The sequence below is a fragment of the Ursus maritimus genome, unplaced genomic scaffold, assembly GCF_017311325.1.
Source record: "Ursus maritimus isolate PB19 unplaced genomic scaffold, ASM1731132v1 scaffold_22, whole genome shotgun sequence".
Lineage (NCBI taxonomy): Eukaryota > Metazoa > Chordata > Mammalia > Carnivora > Ursidae > Ursus > Ursus maritimus.
In genome coordinates this window covers 33110312-33131273 of record NW_024424675.1, presented here as the reverse complement: position 1 = coordinate 33131273, position 20962 = coordinate 33110312, and the positions used below count along the sequence as shown (strand labels likewise).

Genomic DNA, 20962 nt, shown 5'->3' with positions numbered 1-20962 from the left:
CTTCAACTCAGTTCACTAAACCTTTGAAGAACCCATTAAGATGTCTTAAAAGGCCTCAGGTCTGTTCAGATTGTTTTGAACCTCTTGGGGATCAGGAAGGGAGAATCTGAAGTTTCTTGCCCCAGAAATTTACCTAGAGACACATACCCTATGGAAGTAGTGACCATCCATGTTCCCCCTTGTCCCCAATCCAAGAGGCACAGGTTAAAATCCCACAAATCTACAAATAACCACATTCAAACGTGTTTCATGCCTTCAGAGAGATTCTCAGAACTCGGAGAAGGGGAAATGAATTCCTTCATTTCAGGAGGTCGGGATGGTTTTATAGAAGAGCTTCTGCTGTCTAAACTGGCAGAATTCAATCTTTTTTGTTAGTGCGCTTTCCAAATGATTATTGAACAACTATGTACTTCCTGGCACATTTTTTAGTTGACAGCTAACCTTTTATCATCAAGAGTTTAAATAGTTGCAAAGGCTGCCATTTCTGACATATTATAAGTTCATACACTCAAAAATAAGTGTTTAAAAAAAATAAGTGTTTATGTCATTCTTTTAAACATATCCGGTTGAATTAAATATCCTAGCAATTCGATACCTACAGCCATCCTTTTGAAAAATACATGAACAGAGGTGCTTGAATGGCTTAGTGGGTAGAGCATGTGACTTTTGATTTCTGGGTCATGAGTTTGAGCCCTATGTTGGGTGTAGAGTTTACTAAAATCAATCAACCAATCAATCATGAATAGGTTCTTCTCTAATAGAAATTTCACATCATTCTTTTTTCTATTCAAACTCAAATGTCCACCCCATGTTTCACCACATTAAAAATTTACCATGATGTATTTTTTTTTATTTTAAGTAGGCTCGATGCCCAACATGGGGGGACTTGAACTCATGACCTTAGATTAAAAGTCGCATGCTCTACCGACTGAGCCAGCCAGGCAGCCCACCAATAATGTATTTTTTAATGCTTAAATAGCTTATTGATAGCACTATCATATTTCTCTGCCTAAAAATATATATACGTAAATGGAATCATTATTTTACCTTCTATGACCATAAGATTAGCTTTAAAATTTTCAATCATTACAATTATCATAAAAATGCAATTGATCAAACAGTGTAAATATATTACAATTTTTTGAAGTCCTAAAAGCATTTTTAATGGTTTTGGAGATATAACTGAAATAAAATAAACTACACATATTTAAAGTGTGCAATTTGACATATGTATACACTGGTGAAACCAGTTCTACAAATTTTGATAATTATTAAACAAAAAAAAAAGTAAAACTGGATAATGTTTCCTTCCCCATTAGTCCACATGTCCCTGGAGGGCTATTGTTTGTGCAAGAATGAGACAAGCTTTAGCAATAATATTATTCCTACTTTTAATTGTTTATAGCTGTCAAGCAGTGGTGTGCTGGAATGAGATTGTACTGGTTCAAGTTTTAGGAAATTGTGGGTGGTTTAGGCACCCACAGAGGCTAGGCACCCTAGGGAACGTGACCATTACTAAAACTTAAATTATATCAACTTACAATTAAATAAACTATATTAAAAACAAAGGGGATACTTTGTTCTCAAGACTCATTACTTCCTAATTATTTCACTGTATCTTGTTATCTATGCTCTTGATATTATTTGCACCTATAATTTTGCACTCTGTGTGGTAGAAACACTGCTCATCTCTAACCAATTCCACGTTCAATGCACACTCACAGCTTAAAATCAGCTGGGTGGGAGAAATTGGCAAATGGTACAAATTAGCACTTCCTGCTTCCCCCAACCTATTGTTAAACGTTTACCAGTACAGGGCTGGCTGTAAGAAGTTGGTGGGAGTAAAAGGAGTTCTGTTATAGCGAGTGTTGACAGAGAACCAAAATCGCATAATGATCTATCATCAAAAATTATTTTAGGGGCGCCTGGGTGGCACAGCGGTTAAGCGTTTGCCTTCGGCTCAGGGCGTGATCCTGGCGTTGTGGGATCGAGCCCCACGTCAGGCTCCTCTGCTATGAGCCTGCTTCTTCCTCTCTCACTCCCCCTGCTTGTGTTCCCTCTCTCACTGGCTGTCTCTATCTCTGTCGAGTAAATTAAAAAAAAAAATTATTTTAATGATCTATGTACTGACAACTAGATTAGGCCCTCCTTCAATTGTGTGGAAAGCAAAGATTGCAAAAACCATCTGACTTGCGAAAGGATTTTTTTATTCTGACATGAAATTCACTCATTTTCTCAGTTTATTTCTCAATCCTAGGGGAGTAGCTGGAAAAAATTGCTTACCTTTAAATCCGTAGGGAAAAATATGATCGGCATTTGAAGCTTGCTTTACTGTCAAGGATTTCTGCAGCATGAAATTTCCAACCTTTGATAATAATTAAGGGAGGGAAGAGGAGAGATCACTCCCAACTCTCTACTCCACAAAGTATATGAATTGCGTTTGCCAACTGAGGCCAAAAATACCCTGGTTATGAAGCCATGCCTCTGCCTTAGAAAGATACATATGGAAATCAATCAGGGTGAGAGAAGTCTAGGCATCTTTGGTACTTTGACTGATTATCATAGGATGCTTCCCCCTAATAATTCCAGCAGTATCTGTACCTGGGAGCCCCAGAGGATTCCCACCTCCAACCCTTCCCTACTGCTTGGGACGATGCAGGAGTAAGGAAGACACACAACTTCTTTTACAAGGGTGGAAGCAGCTCTGAGATAGACTTGCAGACTAGTTCTCAGAGAGATCAAACTTTTTCTGAAGTTCAAAATCTGGAAAAAGACTCCCTTAAAATAGAGGTCAGCCATCCCTAAGACCAAAGAGTCTGCCCATTGCTTGTTTCTGTCTCAGTCTGCTGCGAAGAATGGCTTTTTTATTTTTAAATGATTGGGGGAAAAAACCAAAACAAGGATGCTATTTCGTGACACATAAAAATTATATGAAATACAAATGTCAGTGTTCCATAAACAGTGTTTTATTAGAACACAGCCAGGTTCTTTCTTTTAAGTACTTAGGGCTGCTTTCAAGCTACGATGCTGGAGTTTGCTAAATATGACAACAGACCGAATGGCCGGCAAAGACGAAAATATTTAGCTCTTCACACAAAGTTTGCTGACCTCTTAAGGCTATGCCCGTTCACGTCCCATTTGGAATGTGCTCGGTACCCTCAAGGGGGAACGTACGGGGTTTGAGGAGCACTGCTCTAAACTGAAGACCGTGGGCAACTCCGTGTCCTCAGTTTCCCCAGGTATAAAACGAGGTTAGATGCAGTGATCTCTGGGGGCCTGCCTGGCAGGACGTTAAAGAAATAAAGGGGACAGGGACTCGGGGTAGATCGGGACCGGGCGGGAACGCGCCGGGCGGGTCCCTCGGGGTTTCCAGCCGCGTGGGCGGGCGCAGCGCCTCGAGGCCCAGCTTTCGCAGGGGAATTCCGGGCGGGGTGCGGCGGCGGGGCGGGGCGGGGCGGGGCGGGGCCGGCCACCGCCTATAAGAGGGGGCCGCACGCCCGCCCGAGCCACTCGCCTGCGCGCCCTCTGCGGACCGCGGTACCATGGCCCCCGCCCGCCTGCTCGCGCTGCTAATGCTCCTCGTGGGCGCCCCCGCCGTCGCTGCCGAATCGGTAGAAGCTTGGGGATCCCTGGGGGGCGGCCCGGTGCTTCCTTTGTTCCTGAGGGCCTGGGATAGGGGGGCTCAGGGGACCGCGCCTCCCCCAACTAGACGCCGAGGCCGGGGAAACTTTGCTGGAAACTTGGCTCTGGGGTCACGGGGAGGCGCCGGGCCGGGATGGCTCCCCCGCGCGAACGTGCGCCCCAGCCTGTTGCTCTTCCCGCCTCCCCTGGCCTCGGCCCCGCCGCGCGCTCCAGGCTCGGACGTGACTAAGCCGGTGTCACCTCTTCTCTCCCCACACTCGCGCCCTTCCCTGGTGATCCTGGGGTAGGCTCCGTGTCCTGGATCCCCCTGCTCGCCCTCCGTAAGCGCCCAGAGCGGCGGCTCTGGAGTCCTACAGGGCCTGGGGACAGGGGGCTGCGTGTACTCGGAAGGGGGAAGGGGGAATGGGACCGGTTGTGCGGGGAGTTGTTTCACACACCGGGGAGTGAAGACTTGAGCCCTGACCTCAGGTCTGGCCCCAGCCCCGCCACTGGCTTGTGACAGAGCAAGGCCCTGCCCCTTCTGAGTGTCAGTTTCCCCATCTGCACAACGGGCTTGGGGGAGCACAGCAGGAGATGACCGTGCTGCTTTAGGGTCCCTACAAAGTTGGGACTCCGACCCTTCAAGGGCGGATGGAAGGGATGGTTTGGGCTCAGCACTTCACTAAGTTGAACCTCTTGCTTTCTGCGGGAATATTGTTTATTTCTGCTGAACAGGAAATCAGAGTACCCACCTTGAGTGGGGGAAAGGGGGTTGGGGGGAGAGAAGGCCTCAGTGAGTCCTGAGAAGCTCTCCTCCTCACTGCCCGCAGGTCCCTGTCCTAGTTTACAAAGCCCTAGGCCACCAGAAGCTCCATTCATCCCAACCACTAGAGGGGGAGGAGGGTGGCAATCTCATCTGGGAAGTTGGGGGAACAGGAATTGATGGGAGAGGCTGTCTGCCCCCTAAGAACCCCAGCTCTGTGCCGCCTTCATGCCCTTAAGCCCCCCTTTTTAGGGGGAGCAAGTCTATGGAGTTTAATCATTGTCGATTCCTTTATGGGGCTCCTTTTTGTCTGGGCTTAGGGGAAGGTCCTTTCTGCCTGGCAGGCTTCTGTTGGGGAATGAGTGAGACCCTGAGAATAACCTGCTAGCACAATTGCAGGGCAAGCAGTGATGATAGCAGACATTTAGCGCTTATGGTGTGCCTTACGGTGTTCTAATAGCTTTCTAATGGCTGTTATAATGGCCTATCAACCAGCTTAATTCTGACCACCCTGCAGTTTACTGTTCTTAAATTGGTCCTGAGGCTGAGGAGGGTAGCTCACTTACCCAAGGTTGCACAGCTAGTAAGGCGCTGAGTCATTACATTCAGGCAGCCGCGCTTCCAAATTCCTGCTCTTACGATAAGCTGCCGTCTGATGCTTTCCGAGGGGCTGCCCTCGTGTCCCATCTTCAGGTAACTCAAGAGTTTAGAATCTGTTGCGATTTGGGGCTGGCCAGCCTCAGGGAATTCTGAGGTGGAAGGAAACAGGGGCCCAGAGTGAGGTGATGACCTCCCCAAACCAAGGGCAACCTGACCGAAAGGTTAGTGTCTGAGCCAGGACTCCATCCTACACCTGCTGCTCCCTAGGTCCTGAGAGATGTGCTGGAGTCAAGCAGCTGGGGAGACCGCTGAAGGAATGCCGGGGTTGGGTCCTGTCGGCCTGGGCTGTGTAGGGGAAAAAGAAAGGCCCAGGAGGTTGTGAGGTCATTGCGTGGGCAGTCACGTGGCAGTCCCGGTTCAGGGGCTATTGAGTCCGCAGGTGCTTCAGGGTGAGGAGTGGACAGCTGTGTCCTGGGGGCCATCGGAAGGATATGGTTTGGGGGAGGGCAGCTGTGTCAGCCCTGCGCGTGGTGACCCATCAGCTGGGGAGAAGCGGTTCCTGAGCAGCTGCTTCCGGAGAGAGGTGTCCGTGTCTCTCTCATCCTGACCTCAGCACTCCCGTTCCTGGTGAAATGTCACAGACCTTCCACCTCTAATTGGGTCACAGGGCTTCCCCTTTTGCCTCCCCTGTTCCCTTCCTGCCAAGGTTGTGGTCAGGAAAATCAGACCTAGTCATAGCTGAATAGATAGGATGGAGACGTCTGCCTTCTTCTTTTTGCAGGTGGGGAAAACAGGCCCAGGGAGAAGGGATTTGCTGATTGCAGTTATGATTTGTTGAGTGCTTTCCAAATGCCGGGTCTGGTGCAGTTGATCCTCACTTGAAGCCCAGCATGTGGGGATTATATTATGCCTACTTTACAGATGAGGGAACTGAGGTCCCCCTCCAGTAGTGCTATTGAGGCCCCTCCCCAAGTTTTAGGTTTAAGCCAAAGGCCTGCCCTCCCCTTGGGTGGTACCCTACCCCCACCCCAAGGGCTTGGTGCCACAAGTTTTGGGAAGGGAACCCAGTCTGAGCAGCCAGCCTCTTCCCTGGTGGGGCTTGCTATCCCAAACCAGTTCTTCCTGTCCAGCTGGGAGCATTCCCCTGAGCTGCCTTCCTGCCACTCCTTCCCCAGCCAATTAAAGACAGCCTTGTTTTGGGAGCCGGACCCCCCCAGAGGTGTTGCTGCCCAGGGGCACAGCCTGCTGATGTGGCACCAGGCCCAGTGGGTTCTGGGGAAGTATACTTCAACTTAGAGATGTTTCTGATCTCCTTGAGAATTCTTTCCTTGATTGCACCGAGTTAGGAGTGGGGCGGAAGCCCAGGGGCTCTGGGACCCTTGAGTGGCCAGCGAGAGCTCTTTGGAATTCTTAGAAGCCCAGAGAGCCACTAAAGAGGAAATTTGGGCTGTGGTTTAGAGGGTTCTGTGAGATTGACATTCCCCCATCTGTAAAATGGGGTTTGAAACAAATGACCTTGAGTGCCCTTTTCAGCTCAAGTGTTCTGTTAATTAAATACCTACACTCTGAAAGGGACTGTAGAAACCCTGGACATCTAATGCATTCCCTCCCTTGAAGAAACTTAGTCTGTGAGATAATTAATAAATATATCCCACCAAATTCTGAGTCGTACATCCAGCCCTCCCCCCCCTCCCCACTACACATACCACTTCCGCCCACATGGGGATTTCTGCTCTATTCATCTTCAGTGAAATACTTGTCCCTTAGTACTCAGGAAATGTTTGTATGAATGAATAAATTCATGCACGTAACTTCATTCTAAAAGGTGCATTGAGGTTATTTCTCACTAATACGAAGGTCTTCCAGGGATACTGTGAGGTAGGTTTTTTTTATCTACATTTTTACAAGAAGCTGATGCTCAGAGGAAGGTAGTGGCTTGCCAAGGTCAGAACCAGGTCTCTCTGATCATACAAGGAGTCTGGTTTGAGCATCCTCAGAACATTCCAGATGAGGAAGTCGGCTGGGTTTGAAGGCAGATACTTTGCATTCTGCTTCTGAACTGCAAGGTGACCTTGAGCAAATGTGGCCTATCTCTGGGTCTCTGTGTCCGAACTCTGTAATAAGCCCACCTTGGACTAAAGCCCTCTAAGGGTCCTTCCTGCCCTGAAAATACACTGGTGGGGGGAGGGGAGCTTTCTTGGCCCTCTTGGTAAAATCCTAAACAAGAGGAGAAGCTGGGGGGTGGAGACATTCAGCTCCTGCCATCCCCAGCTCCTGGAAACAGAGGGCTTTTCCAAGGACTTGGAGTGCTGGGCCGTCCTGAATGAGGAGCTGGGTCCTGGGAGCCAGGCTGGGCTTCCCGCCCCAGTTTCCTCTTGGGAGGAATTGGCTCCTAGTCCGTTCTCAGCCTCCTGCACTGGTGGGTGTGATTTCCAAATGACCATTTAAAATTGGGGGTAGGGGCTGGACAGGGCCTGTGAGTCACTGGAGGAGAGCGGTGGCTGGCCTGAGTCACCCATTTCCTTTCAACCTCTTGGCTAGGAGGATGATTCTGGTGGGGGGTGTTGGAATGGGCTCCAGAGTTTTACCTTGTCCTCTGAGAGCCTATTAAAGATAGTGTCTCAGTGCCCTGGGGCTTTGAGGGGATGGACGGAAATGCTAGTATTAGGCCTGAGACCTTCCCAGTGCCTTGTCTGGGGGTGGGCTTCCATAGGGTGCGAATTCAGCCAGCCTTCAGAATTGGTCTTCGGACCTGGTGCAAAGCAGGTAATGCTTTGTTTCCCTGAAAGCAGAGTTAAAGATGCCATGGTCTGAGCTCCCAGAGCAAAGCTGGTGCTGTCCAGATACGATCACAGCCCGCGAGGCTTGGATTTTTCAGATGCCCTCTCCTTGCTTCTGGAACTGGCTGGAGAGCACTGGAACAGTGGTTTGGGGCCCGAGAGACCTAACTTGCAGGGGTGTGAAGTCCACCTCTTACTAGCTGCATGGCTGTGAGCATGTCACCCAGTCTCCCCGGCCTCTGCTTCCTGGGCATGGTGGTAAGGCTGCAAGTAAATCTCCCAGGGTGTGCCTGGTCGGGAGGCCGCATTCTTAGTGACCAGGATGCCAGGTGGTCCTGTACCTTTGAGGATTCCACTCCCAGGGCCCCTGGAACCCTCCCCCCAACAGCTGCAAGGTGGGAAGGGAGAGGAGTCTAGGGTGGGGTGGATGGAGTTCAAATCTCCTGTTTGTTTGTTTAAGAAGTGGGCTGTTTGCTAATTATCAGATGGGTTTATATTTAAACAAGAACCAGTTCTCAGCAGCCCCACCCCTCCGGCTGGGACCCATAGGAACCCCTCACTGAGCTGTTTGCGTCCTGGAGGGTGATGGGGCTTTGCTAAGGGTATGGGACCACCTGGACAAAGCCCAGAACAGGGTCGCCCTCCTGAGTTGGAGGGGCTGAGTTTCTAGGCCTACAGAGGCTGAGTGAATTGCAAGTAGCACTCTGGCCTTGGAGACAGGGGTGTGGTGATGGTGGACGGGAAGGTACCGTGTCTGAAAAACCAGTAGGTTTTCAGTGCACGGGTGCCTAGAGAGGGAGGAGAAGGCCTGTGTCAACAGTTGGGGCCTGACTTAACCCTAGAAGTACTAGAAGCCTGACTTCTCGGGCTGGTTAGTTATTAACTCACTGGTGACCTTCAGGCACGTCCCTGCACCTGGCCAGGCCCTTTGGCCCTGTCTGCTAGAGGCAGGGTGTCTGGAAGTGGGCACAGTTCACAGCCAGAAAAACCTGAATCACCATCCCAGCTCTGCTGCTCACCCAGGGACATGCAGTTAGTTAATAAGTCACTTCACCAGTGTGTCCTCTGTAAAACACCTGTGTCACTCGAGGGTCATCATCGGTGTCTGGCAAACCTGTAAAGCGCTGGCTTGATCTTAAATTATCTTAGTGGCTAGACGAGGGTTCTTAACCCCGGCCAGATGTTGGCTTCAGGCAGGTGGTATCTGAGTGCCTGCTGAAAATGTAAACCGATAGTTACAGTTCTTGGGGTTCAAAACTTTTTATCCTTTCCAGAGGGATCCAGGAGTCCCCAGGAGATCACTTCATGATCTGAACAGTGCTTCCCAGCTTTGGCCTTCTACAGTCCCCCCTATCTATCCCTGCTACTTATCACCACGTCTGTGCCCCCAGTTACTCACCACCCGCACCCTCTGGCCAGTCCCTCCTACTCAGCACCCCCTTCTTTAGTGTGCCTCTCCCCTCCCCCACCCTGCAGGCTGGGAGCTCCGCTGCCCCAGTTTTCTCTGGCACGGAAGAGGCTGGCTAGTCAGGTGACACCTGGGGTAATGGAAAGGGGAGGCAGGGAGAGGCTGGTATGTGTGGAAACAGTGACTTGGTGGAGCACGCTGGTCGCGGCCAGGCCTGCGGGACTAGCTGTACCACTCAGACCTCCGGGCATGGGGGCAGGGATGACGCGTGGCCGGTCACAGGGAGTGGGGACACTCCTTGCCCGGGGAAAGACCGGCTGGGAGACGTCTGTGGGACAGACTGACCTGGTCTGGAGCAGTGGCTTCCCCACGTGGGGCAGGGGGTGGAGGGGGAAGGCTGGGAAGGGGCAGGAAGCCAGCACCCAGGGCTGATCTAATCAGCCGAGACAAGGCTATCGACTCTGCTCTTGAGAACACGGGAGGCTTGTTTACGTCCCGCCTGTAGATCCAGCAGGGACTTTGGATCTGCTGCCTAGATTACAAGCCCCAGCTTCAATGCACCTCTGTCTCTGCGGCCCTCAGGGAGCCAGCCCCCTCCCGGCTGTCTCCAGCGGTAATCGGAGCGGTGCCCAGCTTGGTTACCAGGCCCTGAGACAGAGGGAGGCTTGTCTTTTTGAGCACCGTCTTTTACAGGTGGGCAAACTGAGGCCCAGTGGGGCAATCTCCATCACCTGCTGGCAGGGGGATGTCCAGAATGCAGGAGCTCCCACCCCCACCCCCATTTCTAGCTGGCACCCCAGGATCCTAGAGCCCCCTTGCTGTGGAATCGGTTGCCCTGGGGGGTTGGTGAAAAGTTGGCTGCTGGCAGTGCCAAGCCTGGCTTCTCTCCTGAGTGATTGTGTTCAGAGTAACCTGACCTTGGAGTGGGCAGAGCTGACATTCGAACCCCCACCGTAGCCCCACCCCCACCCCAGACCTGGCTTAACCCTTCAGATACCAGAGCATCAGGCTGTGGATTGGTGTGTGGTTTCTTTTTGCCTTTTGGATACTTTTTTTTTTGTCCCCAAGGCAGGTCAGGAAATACCTGGGGGGTACAGGTTGCCAAGTAGAATGTCAGGCATCTCTGGTCACTGCCATTTGCTCCTTTTGCAAGAATACAACTGAGTTTCCTCTGCCTCTGTCTTCCTGGAATGGGTGTTCCGCGTTGTGTGGTCTCTGCCCATCTCTGGGTCCTTTGCAATTTCAAGGGACCTGATTGGTTGTTGAAAAGTCTCTGGTCCCAGAAGGAAAATAAATATCCATTATAGGTATTTATTCATAATTTGCAAAGCACACTTCCCCACACCCCCGTCCACTGACCACCTTGTTTCTAACAATGGAATGGCTTCACAGCTTTTCCCAGGTCTCTCTGACCCTTTGAGCACTAATCCCGTTAGCCAGAAGGAGGAAGGCAGGTGGGGATTAATAATAGCTGCTACTCATTGAGCACCTGCTGTGTACCAGGCCATATGCTGAGTCCCTTGCACACGCTAATGCATTGCACTTAATCCTCATCATCCTGCAGGGGGCTCCCAGCCCTGGTTACCAGAAGAGAAAGCTGAGGGTACACCCCAAGACTCCTGTAGTTAGGAAGTGGCCAGACTGTACTTTGCTTGTGGGTAACCACTCTGCTGGCAGATCCTTCGTTTCTGCCGAGGTGTAGAGCTCTGATTGTGGCTCCCGGGTTTACTCCTTCTGGGGGATATCTGACCCTTCAGAAAGGGGGATGGTGGCAGACAGTGATTGTACCCGAGGCCATTTCTGGGGAATCTCCGGTCAGAATCATTCTGGTGGGTTCAGTAGTTGGAGCCCAGTGTTCTTGCGCACCCCACCCCCCCAGTTTGGCTTGCATGGTTGTCCTTCTGGTCTCACCTCCTGAAAGAAGGGTCAGGTGTGTCCCTGACCCTACCTCTGCTGGGGAGGAGCCTGAGGGCGCGGGGGGGGGGGGGGGAGGCTCTCCTCCCTCTTTTCCTCCCACCAGCAAACCAGGCCTTGACCCTGAACTTCTCGCTGGTGCCCCGGCCAAGGTTTTCTTCTTTTGTTTAAGCAATATCACTTTCACCTTTGTTTGCTCCCTGGTGGAGCCCGGCCTGGCAGTGTGGGGTTGGGGTGGAGAGGTGACGCGTGGGTGGCAGTGAGAAACCTGGTTGTGGCTGAAGCATGGTCTTGAGAAAGATCTAGGTTCAAATCCCAGCTCCGTTGCTTTCTGGATGTGCGACTTTGGATAAATGACTCTGTTGCACCTGAGTTTCCTGCAAAGTGGCCAGAGCCCGTTACGAGACTGCTGGGCCAATGTAAACGAGCTCATAAAGAGAAGAATACAGCTTGATGCCTGGCTCACAGTGGACACTTGAGCTAGTCACCCCAGCCCCTAGGCTTTGTCCTGGTGACTGACGCTGGAGGACTTGCAGATGGGGTTGGTGACCTTTTCCTAGCTCCGTGCGTATAGCGTAAGGACTGAATGCGGAATAGGTCGAGTGACAGCTGCAGCCTGTGGGTTTGCTGAGACCCTTAGTTTTGGAGCCAAAATCCTTGAAGCAGGGGGGGGACAACTCCGGCCTGGAGCCAGGAGACCTAGGTTCTAAGTCCAGCTCTGCTGCCAACTGCTTGGGTGACCTTGGCGAAGTCCTTTGTCTTTTAATCTGTTTGCTGGGTTATAAAATGAGACCGTTGGGCTCAGTGACTTCAGTTACCTTCTGGTGGCAGGTGTTAGTTCCTTTAGAACAAAAGAGCACCTACGCCCTCTTCTGTGGATAATCTGGGGGGGCATCCAGCATCTCAACCCCCGGGCACCAATCCCAGGTGCCCAACGGCCTGGGGCAAGCAGGGTCTGTGGGACCCAGGCCCACTGACCTGTTGAGCTGGTGAGTTCTGTTGGAGTCTGTGAGAAAGGAGACCCGAGGGCCCAGAGAGGGTGCCTGTGTGTGCGTGCACACCCGTGAACACATGGTCGGAAGGCAGGGATGGGGGTGAGTGGAGAACAGACGGGTAAGCTCAGCCGGGAGCAGGGGTGGCGGGGCCTCTGGTCAGACCTGGGTCTGACTGCTGAGTAGCCTGGGTCTTCACATCCACCCTAGACTGAATGGGCCTTGTCTGCAAAGCAGGTGAGGCAAGGGAGGGCTGTTGGCATGCCCCCCGTCCCCATACACACAAAGGGATGCTTGCCCACGATCCCGTGGGGCTTGGTCCTCTCTTGCTGACCTAGTCCTAAAGGGTTCCCACTTGAGAATTTCCCTCTTGTGGAGTCTCAGGCAGAGAGGGTGCTTCTGGAGTGGGAGAAGGATTTGTCTTCCTGTGCCCTCCCATGAGCACACTCCACAAAGCTGCTTCCAGGCCCTGTGCCTTGCTGGAGGAAAGCACGTTGGCTCCTGTAACGCAGCCTTGAGAGCCCTGGGATAGGTGTGTGACCTGGCCCTGCCGCTGACCCCTGGTGCATCCTTAGTCAAGCTGTTTATCCTCCCCAGGAACGTGGTATAGAAAGGAAGGAGGAGGGATCACCAGGTGACCCCTAAGAGGGCTGAGCTGCCAGAGAATCTGGGTTTCAGCTTTGGTTTCGAGACCACCATACCTGCCTCCTCTCTTTGCCTCCGTTTGGCTAATGAAAAACTGGAGCTGGTAACTCTCAGCCAATCAGCATGCCAATGCCATGGGTTGTTTTGAAACACCCCTTAGCACTTTCACATAGTAAAAGAAGGGCAGGATGTGTAAACAACATTCCAGGGCTCCGGGGGACAAGGGGGACAAGAACTGGGTGGGGAGGGTCTCCAGCCTGAAACTGCCCAGTGTTGGGACCCCAGCCCCTGACTCCCACAGGTGGTTTGGTCTCCAGGCCAGGTCGACAAGTGGCCAAAGTACCTTTTTTCTCTCCTGGGCTGGATTTGACTTCCACTCAACAGGGCTCCCTCCTAGCTTGGTTGGCCGGCCACTCCATCTATGTACAGGTGTGTTCATGAGCACGTGGTTAAAGGCTCAGGTGACCTGGCCTGCGTTCTGGTCCAGAGTGGCCACTTCTGCCGATGTGACCTTGGGCTGGCCACTTAACCTCTCTGAGGCCCCGGTTCCACTTCTGCACAAGATCTATCAGGAGGACGTACTTCATTTGCTAAGGGCTTAGGAGGTCCTGCTCTTTCAGATTTTGGGCCTGGGGGAATTCACGGCAGGAGATGGGGGTTGGAGCACAGGGACCTCGCCCTAGGGACAGTTTCGCAACCACCGTGGCCTTCCTCCCGAGCTGCCAAACCGAAGCCACAGGCACGGGGCTGTGTGCGGGGGCTGGAATTCCAACACCAGCAGCTCAGCAGCTCCTGATTCCCGAGCCATGAAGTCATCCCCAACCAGCGCTTAACCCCTTTCTGGCTCCCCACCCCCACGTGTGCCCAGTGTTCAGCAAAGATTCTCCCATCCGGTGGAAGAGGGCTGCGTGCCCACTGCCTTCCCCCTAGCCTGACCCCCCTCCCTTCCGGGAATCCAGCATCTGCCCTTGCTGGGGTGGAAGAGGGCATGACAGTCAGGTCCTGCCCGCCTCTCCCCGGAAGCCAGTGACGGAAGTATAGGACAAGCCTGAGCCTCTCCTGCAATGCTTACCTTGTCCTAGGAACAGATATTCCTTCTCGGGCTCCCCCCTGTGTCACTGGCAGTCTCAGCTGGGTGAAGGACAGCCTGGGGCCATCAGACACCTGGCATCTCCATTCTGAGCTGCCTGGCTAACTTAGTTATGTGATCTTAGGCAAGTCACTGCCCTGTCCAGGGCTCAGAATCTCTCAAATTCTGTGAAATGAGAGGACGGGACCTCCCTGGCCTCTGTAGCTAGTATTTTGGTGGTTCTGAGCACAGCCCCGGTCTCCTACAGTTAGGGGCTCGGGGAAAGAAGAGGAGAATGTTTTAGAGGAGGGATGTGTATTGAACTTCATGGAAACCCGAACTCTTTTGGCAAATAGTAGGCACTTTAGTATTTGAGTTAATCAGCGAAGAAAAATGAACTTTGCTCAGGGCTGTTGTTCTTTGGGAAGCCTTAGCCCCAGAGCTAAGAGGAAGGTGGTAGGCATTCTGAATGTTTCCTACCCTTGTGAGCTCTGGTGGATGGGAACAGAGTAGCTGATGTACTTACAGGACCTTGGGGAAGTCTTTGTCTCCCTGGACCTTGGAAATTTCCCTTTGAAAGCTTCTTGGTGGAAGTAGGTTTAAGATTCTGCTGTGATGGGACAGGCTGGGTCCCCGTGGGGTAGGGGCCGAGGACATTTGTGGGTGCTCCCTCCCTAGTGCTGGTGCTGAGCAGATCTGTGGGAGATGCTGGAAAGCTGAGTACGAGAGTATGCTTCTGGACTTGTGAGTCACCAGGTCTGCGCAGCGCCTGGCTTGAGGCTGCCCTGGGGTGTGGGTGAGCCAGCCCTGTCTGTCCCAGCCCAGACTGAGTCAGCTGGGAAAGGTGTCCTGGGCTGGGCAAGACCCGGGCCACCAGCCCTCTCCCTGCCTCAGGTGAATCAGCCGTGACTTCATCTGCACCCTAGAGCCCTGCAGTGTCATATCCTCCAGACTTCGTGGTTCTGCGGTCAGGCAGCTCGATGCTGAATCTTCACTCTCGCACCTGCTGCTCGTGTTAGAAGGAAATGCCCAGTTTCCTCTGTTGTAAAATGAGGTTAAAGATATGCCTTTGGTGTTAAGAACAGGGACCAACACATAGTGATTGCTTAGTCAACGGTACCCAGTAATATTTGATGTTCTGATTATTGCCAACTTTATGATTTTTATTAGCCCAGGATGGGAAAGAGATTTGCCTAAGGTCACACAGCAAGTTAGGGACCAGGAGGGGTGCAGGACCCAGGTCTTCAAGTTCTGGCCTCATTACCTTCCAGCACCCCAGATTATCTTACTGAATGCCCACTTCACTGCCTTTTGGGGCTCGGGGCCTTGCGATAGAGCACTGGGGGGCTACTGATGTGGCTGACGTGACTCTCCTTTTTCACCCTAGATCCGAGAGACCGAAGTCATCGACCCCCAAGACCTCCTAGAAGGCCGATACTTTTCTGGAGCCCTACCAGATGACGAGGATATTGGGGGGCCTGGGCAGGAACCCGATGACTTTGAGCTGTCTGGCTCTGGAGATCTGGGTATGGAGGGTGTGGTGGCCAGGCCTGGGGTCATGGGGCTGGAGGGAAAGTGGTCTCACCGAGCACAGGGTAGCGAGCTTGCTTTGAGACTTGGGTTTGTGTGGGGATTTTCCTACAGTGCTCCTCCCCTCTCCATAAAGAGGAAACAAAAGTAACTATGAACCCTCTTCCGTCCCTGACAACCCTCCTTGGGAGAGTTATTTGTTGCCTTGAGTTCATTTGTAGCTCTAGGTTTTCCGAGCACCAGCCTGGACCTGTCTGCCTGTGGCTGGGGGCCTGGCGGGGGGAGGGGGGGACTGGAAAGAACTGATAGTGTTTTCTTCTTATGAAAAGGAAAAGGACCAGCTCAAAAGCCTGGGAGCGTGTGTGTGGGCAAAGGTGTGGGTGCGGACCCAGGAACGAGCTCCTGCTTCAAAGGGGGGAGTGGATGAAGGGGCCCAGGCCTGTGGGGGGGAGGGGTGGGCTGGACTAGGGGGAGGGGCAGGGCTCATCATGGTCTTTGGTGACTCCCCACCTTGGCTGCCACTCAGAAGCGTCCATCCTCGGTGCACAGTAGTGTGACGATTTGAAGTCTGAGCCTTGGGGTCACGTAGTCTTGAGTTCATACTGCCTCTCTGTGACCTCTGAGCCTTGGCTTCCAAATCTGTAAAATAGTAAAGCAGTGTGTTGGGAATTGGACTGAGTTGAAGCTCTCTTGGCACATATACCAAGCACTCAGGATATATTTTAATGTTGCAAGTTCCAATATTTAATATTACAATCTAGAGTCTTCTCAAAAGAATCCCCTGGGGATCTTAGGAAAATGCAGGCTCTGATTCAGTGGGCCCTGAAGTTCTGCATTTCTAAGCGGCTCCCAGGGGATGCTATCGGTCCAGATCCATACATTAGAGAGCAAGGGTTCGGAGCTCAGCCCCCTCCCCTCTGCTCAGCCACCAGCTCAGCCTTCTTGTGAAGAACCAAGGAGGCCAGTATTTGGAGCCCCATTTTACAGATGAGGTGACTGAAGCTGGGGTGGGAATGGTCACTTGCTGTACATGGAGCGTTTGAGGGCTGGTTGTACGTTAGGACTCCCACCAGCCATGGCCGAAGAAGGGAGAGGTCCTTTATTTAAGGGGAAGTGACCTCACACTCACACAGCCTTTCTGACTTTCCAGATGACTCAGAGGACCCCCAGATCTTCCCCAAAGTAATCCAGCCCCTGGTGAGTAATTCCATGCTTTTGCCTCTCTCCACTTACTCCTCTATAACACCTGTCGAGAGGGGCCCATAAATGAGTGTCTGACCTCACTCTGCAGGAAAGCTTTTATCTGTGGCCCTGGCTCCCGAGGGGCAGGCGCAAGGGTGGGTCATGGGTAGGCCAGCCTTCCTGCGGGGATAATCACTGTCAACACTTAGATGTGTTTCTAGCCCCTTTTCTGCGCATTTCTAGGCATTTCCCAACAGTAATATCAAATTGTATATGGTTTTGTGTGCTGTATTTTTCACTTAAAGTGGTCATGAGTGTTTGAATTTATTTCCTCACATAATTAAATGTGCTTCCTGATCATTTTTATAGGCCACATAATCATAGTTCACTGCTTTTCCCTTATTGATGGAAATGTTGCTTATGATTTTTTGATTTTCTAAAATTATAACCCTACAGCAAGCTTCTTTCACTCAAATCTCCAAATTGCTCCTTGGGACAGAGTCCCAGAGGCAAAGGTATTGCCTTAAAGGGCCAGCAGTTTCTGCAGCTTTGCCACACTGCCCTCCGGGGTGGTGATTCTCGAATACCACTACCCAGCAGGCAGTGGGAACACCTGCTTCCCTGCACCCCCAGTCACATTATTCATGCCCCATCGAGGGCAGATCTGAAAAGGTTGAGGGTGAGCATTCGACGGCATCATTGTTGAGAGGTTGGTGCTGCTTTCTGTCCCAGGACCACCTGGTTCAGCCAGTGAGATGGCAAAAGCAGACTCCCTCCCTGGGTGAATGTTCCTGCCCCTGCCCTGGGTTCATCATGAACCCAGACCACGCTGAGTTTGTCTCTTCTCCTTGCACCCCATCCAGGTGCCTCTAGAGAACCACATCCCTGAGAGGGCAGGGCCTGGGAGCTGGGTGCCGACCGAACCCAAGGAATTGGAGGAGAACGAGGTCATCCCCAAAAGGATCTCACCCTTCGAAGGGGATGAGGATGTGTCTAACAAGGTGTCCATGTCCAGCACTGCGCAGGGCAGCAGCATGTTTGAGAGGACAGAGGTTCTGGCAGGTAAGTTCTGCACCAGAGAGTTGGAAGGGGAAGAGGACTCAGGAGGAGATAGTGCTGCAGACACAGAGCCCGTCTACCCTTCCTTCCCACCACAGGGTACCCTGGAGACTCAAGGAACCACACCTCCCTAGGGGGTGGCTCTGAAGCCTGGTGGAAGGGGGGAGGAATTGCATATCAAAGGCTTCTAAAGAATAGCCTAAGAGTGGGTCACTTGCCTGAAGTCCTTCTGTCTTGTTTTTAAAACATTTGCACAGCCTGGCGTTGGTCCCCGGGGAGTTAATTATTAAACATTAACTTCCTTGAAAGTCCTGAGACTTCTTTGGGTTGGGCTGGCTCCCCATCCCCCTGCTGTGCCACTTGACAGAGTGACCTTGTGACCTTGCCTGAGAAGCTTTCCAACCCTAGTGGAGGAGATGAGCCTCAGTTTACTCCTCTATAAATGGGTACAATGCTACCCCTTGGGTTTGTGTCATGACTCCATGAAAATTAGAATCTGAAATAATCTGTCATTGAGTCTTCATTGACTTTTCATACTAGATGGCATACTGGGAACCTTCATAGGACAGATGAAGACACTGAGGCCTAGAGAGAGGGGTTCAGTGTTTGGCCTGATGTGAGAGCCCCAGGGTTCTTGACTGTGGTGTGCTATCGTGGAAGCTCTGTCCCAGGGTGGGGCTCTGGGTGTGGCCTTCATCTGGGGTGGTGACGGTTCCCTCTCTCCCTGGCAGCTTTGGGATCTCCAAAGCTGGGGAGTGGATTGTCAGAGGGAACTCTCTTTCTGGCCAAGTTTTATAGGCCAAGGGCCTGTCTGCATGAACCGGCCTGGTGAGTGGGCGCCCTGGGCCCAGGCTCAGTTACACCCGCCTCCTAGCAGCCAGCTGGGCGGGCACCTCCTGGGAGGCTTGAGGTACAAGGAAAGCGCCCTGTGCCCTGCATTTTGCAGATAAGGCTTCCTGGAAGAATATAACCCCAGGTGACTTTGGGCCCAGCTCAGTCCTGACCCTGGCCTCCTGGTACCAGAACCAATGTTCTTTCTCCTTTTTCTTCACTACTTGCTGTGCGATGTAAGACGGGAGGGGTTAGGGGGTGCTGTTTTAACTAGAGGGGCCCTGAGAGACCTTTTAAGCTTCTGAGCTTCAAAATACTTGGTAAAACTTCCCCCATCTTTTTCAACCACAGAGTTTCACTTTTAGCTGGCATCCCTGGGATTAGCATAAGGTTTTGCTTTCACCAACTAAGGCTTCTGCTGCTTTTAAAGAAAAATTTTAAAACCACTGATCTAGTCCAACCAAGTGTGTCTTACAAATGGGAAGACTGAAGCCCAGGGAAAGCAAACCACTCGCTTGGGTCACATAGCAAAAGAGACAGAACCAAAGCCAGGTATCTCTTAAATCTTCCAGCTGAGAGTTAGACAAGCATAAGATCTTCATGGGGGAAGTTACGTCGTTGCGCTAATTGGGGTGGGACCCTCCGTTCTAGTAGCATCTCAGTGGCACCTGGAAGTTTCTCAAGTGCTTGCTGGATGCCACCTGGTCCACAGATACCCCTCGCTGGGTCTCCACAACCCTATCAGACAGGTACGGCTGGCTCTCTGTACTCTTACAGATAAGGAAACGGAGGCTCAAGAGAAGCCAAATCCCTTGTCCAAAGTCACAAAACTAGGCAGTGGTAGCCCTGGCATTTGAACCTAGGACCAAAGTCACATTTGAGACTGTCCTTGAACCTTAACCTAGTGGAGAGCCCCAGCGCAGACCAAGGTCCTGATAAGAGGAGCCCATGGTGGTGGGGCGGTGGTATCAGAGAGAAAAATGATAAAAACAGTCATGGAGTTGATACCTCATTCCATGTGCTTTTTCTGTATTTCCTGGGGTCACTTTGTTGCTGCCTTTTCATAGAGTTTTAGCCAAGAAAGAACCTTACCGGGCTCCTCTGTGCCACTCTGCCCCCATTCTGCGTATAGATTTGGAGTGTGTGCCAGGATGGAAAATTGATCTCCTTAGCCCTAGTAAGACCGAATTAGGGAACTCAATCTGCCACAGCAAGGATTCTGTGAGGTATCCCTGCCCCCTCAACAAACAGGAATGAGCCCCTTCAGGCGGCCTGGCACACTGCAAAATAGCTGTTCACCTGAGGTTAGCAGCCCGCATCTGCCTGACACCAGTAGGCACCCTTGGCCAGCGCTCCTGTCTGCACTGAATTGGGAGAGTCATTTCAGAAGCACCTAACTGTCGTGCCAGGCCCAGTTGTGTCCCAGGGTGTTAGGGACACAGATAGAAACCCCCGAGGTTTACAGTTAGTGAGTACTGAGCCTCTGCCATGCATTGTTCTAAGTACTTTCGGTGGGTGAATTTATTTAATCCTTAGGACAGATGTGTGAGAAAGGTCCTCCTATTTCGATTTTGCAATGAGAGAGATGAAGGAACTCGCCCGATCACACAGCCAGCGATGAGTAATGGAAGTGGGTCGTAGGCCTCAGCCACCAGCGGCACACGTAGGAGGGGAAACCACAGTATGTCATTGTCTGTGACACAGTAGCTTGGCCATGTTCGTGTGTTCGAGCTGTGTTTGGTAGTGTGCACCTGCGTGTGTGGAGAACGTGTAAACCCGCCTGTGTGGGTATGTGCACACAGCCCGCTTCGCAGTCCGCTGTGCTCGGGCCTGTGCTGTAAGGCAGATGGTGGCCGCCTACGGGCTTGCCAGCTCCTGGCCCCGTTAGTGCTGAGCTGTTGCTGGGGCGCGTGCCTGGCTCTGGGCTCCAGCAGGTGCAGGTTGGAATGATGGCTTTGCCGCCCTAGCTCTGTGGTTTTCAGTGACTTACGGTGACCCCCACCCCGACCCTGGTCTTGTGAATGAGGTCATGCCAGGCACAGGCGACAGCAAAGGGGAGCACGTCCAGTTGTGAGAGAGCTGAACGGGGGGATTTGGCAGTGTACCCAAAGTCCTGACCCGCAGCTCTGCCGTTCTTCCCCTACAGCTCTGATCGTGGGTGGCGGCGTGGGTATCCTCTTCGCCGTTTTCCTGGTCCTGCTGCTGGTGTACCGCATGAAGAAGAAGGACGAAGGCACCTATGACCTGGGCAAGAAACCCATCTACACGAAAGCCCCCACCAACGAGTTCTATGCCTGAAGCGCCCACCTGGGCACTGGCTTGGACCTCTGCGGGGAGGGAAGCTGGAGGATTTTGAAGGGTGGACGTTAGGGTAAGGGGAGGGCAACCTAATACTGACCTGTCGGCATCTCCAGCTCTGATTCTGTTTCAAGCGTCAGAAGAGACATCATCTTCTGTTCCTGCCTGCCTCTTCTTGATTCTCTGGGCCTCGATTGTCCCGGCAGAAAAATAGGGTTACACTTGGCCTTGCTGAAGGCAGGTCTGGGATTAGATCATTTCTTAATCTTA

The 20962-nt window shown here is 52.1% G+C and overlaps 1 protein-coding gene across 1 annotated transcript; it reads left to right on the top strand.

The window, feature by feature from the left end:
* The first annotated feature begins 3513 nt into the window (after positions 1-3513).
* Positions 3514-20852, top strand: SDC4 (syndecan 4). Its single transcript, XM_040638393.1, has 5 exons — positions 3514-3611; positions 15180-15318; positions 16473-16519; positions 17368-17566; positions 20541-20852. The coding sequence occupies exons 1-5, from the start codon at positions 3543-3545 to the stop codon at positions 20690-20692; spliced, it is 606 nt and encodes a 201-aa protein (XP_040494327.1). The 5' UTR covers positions 3514-3542; the 3' UTR covers positions 20693-20852.
* Positions 20853-20962: the final 110 nt, after the last annotated feature.

Bases quoted from the DNA above. Each gene is read 5' to 3' on its own strand.
- SDC4 (XM_040638393.1), top strand. From the start codon at position 3,543: ATGGCCCCCGCCCGCCTGCTCGCGCTGCTAATGCTCCTCGTGGGCGCC. The intron at 3,612-15,179 runs GTAGAAGCTTGG...TTTTCACCCTAG, and splicing joins CCGCCGTCGCTGCCGAATCG to ATCCGAGAGACCGAAGTCAT. The intron at 15,319-16,472 runs GTATGGAGGGTG...CTGACTTTCCAG, and splicing joins GTCTGGCTCTGGAGATCTGG to ATGACTCAGAGGACCCCCAG.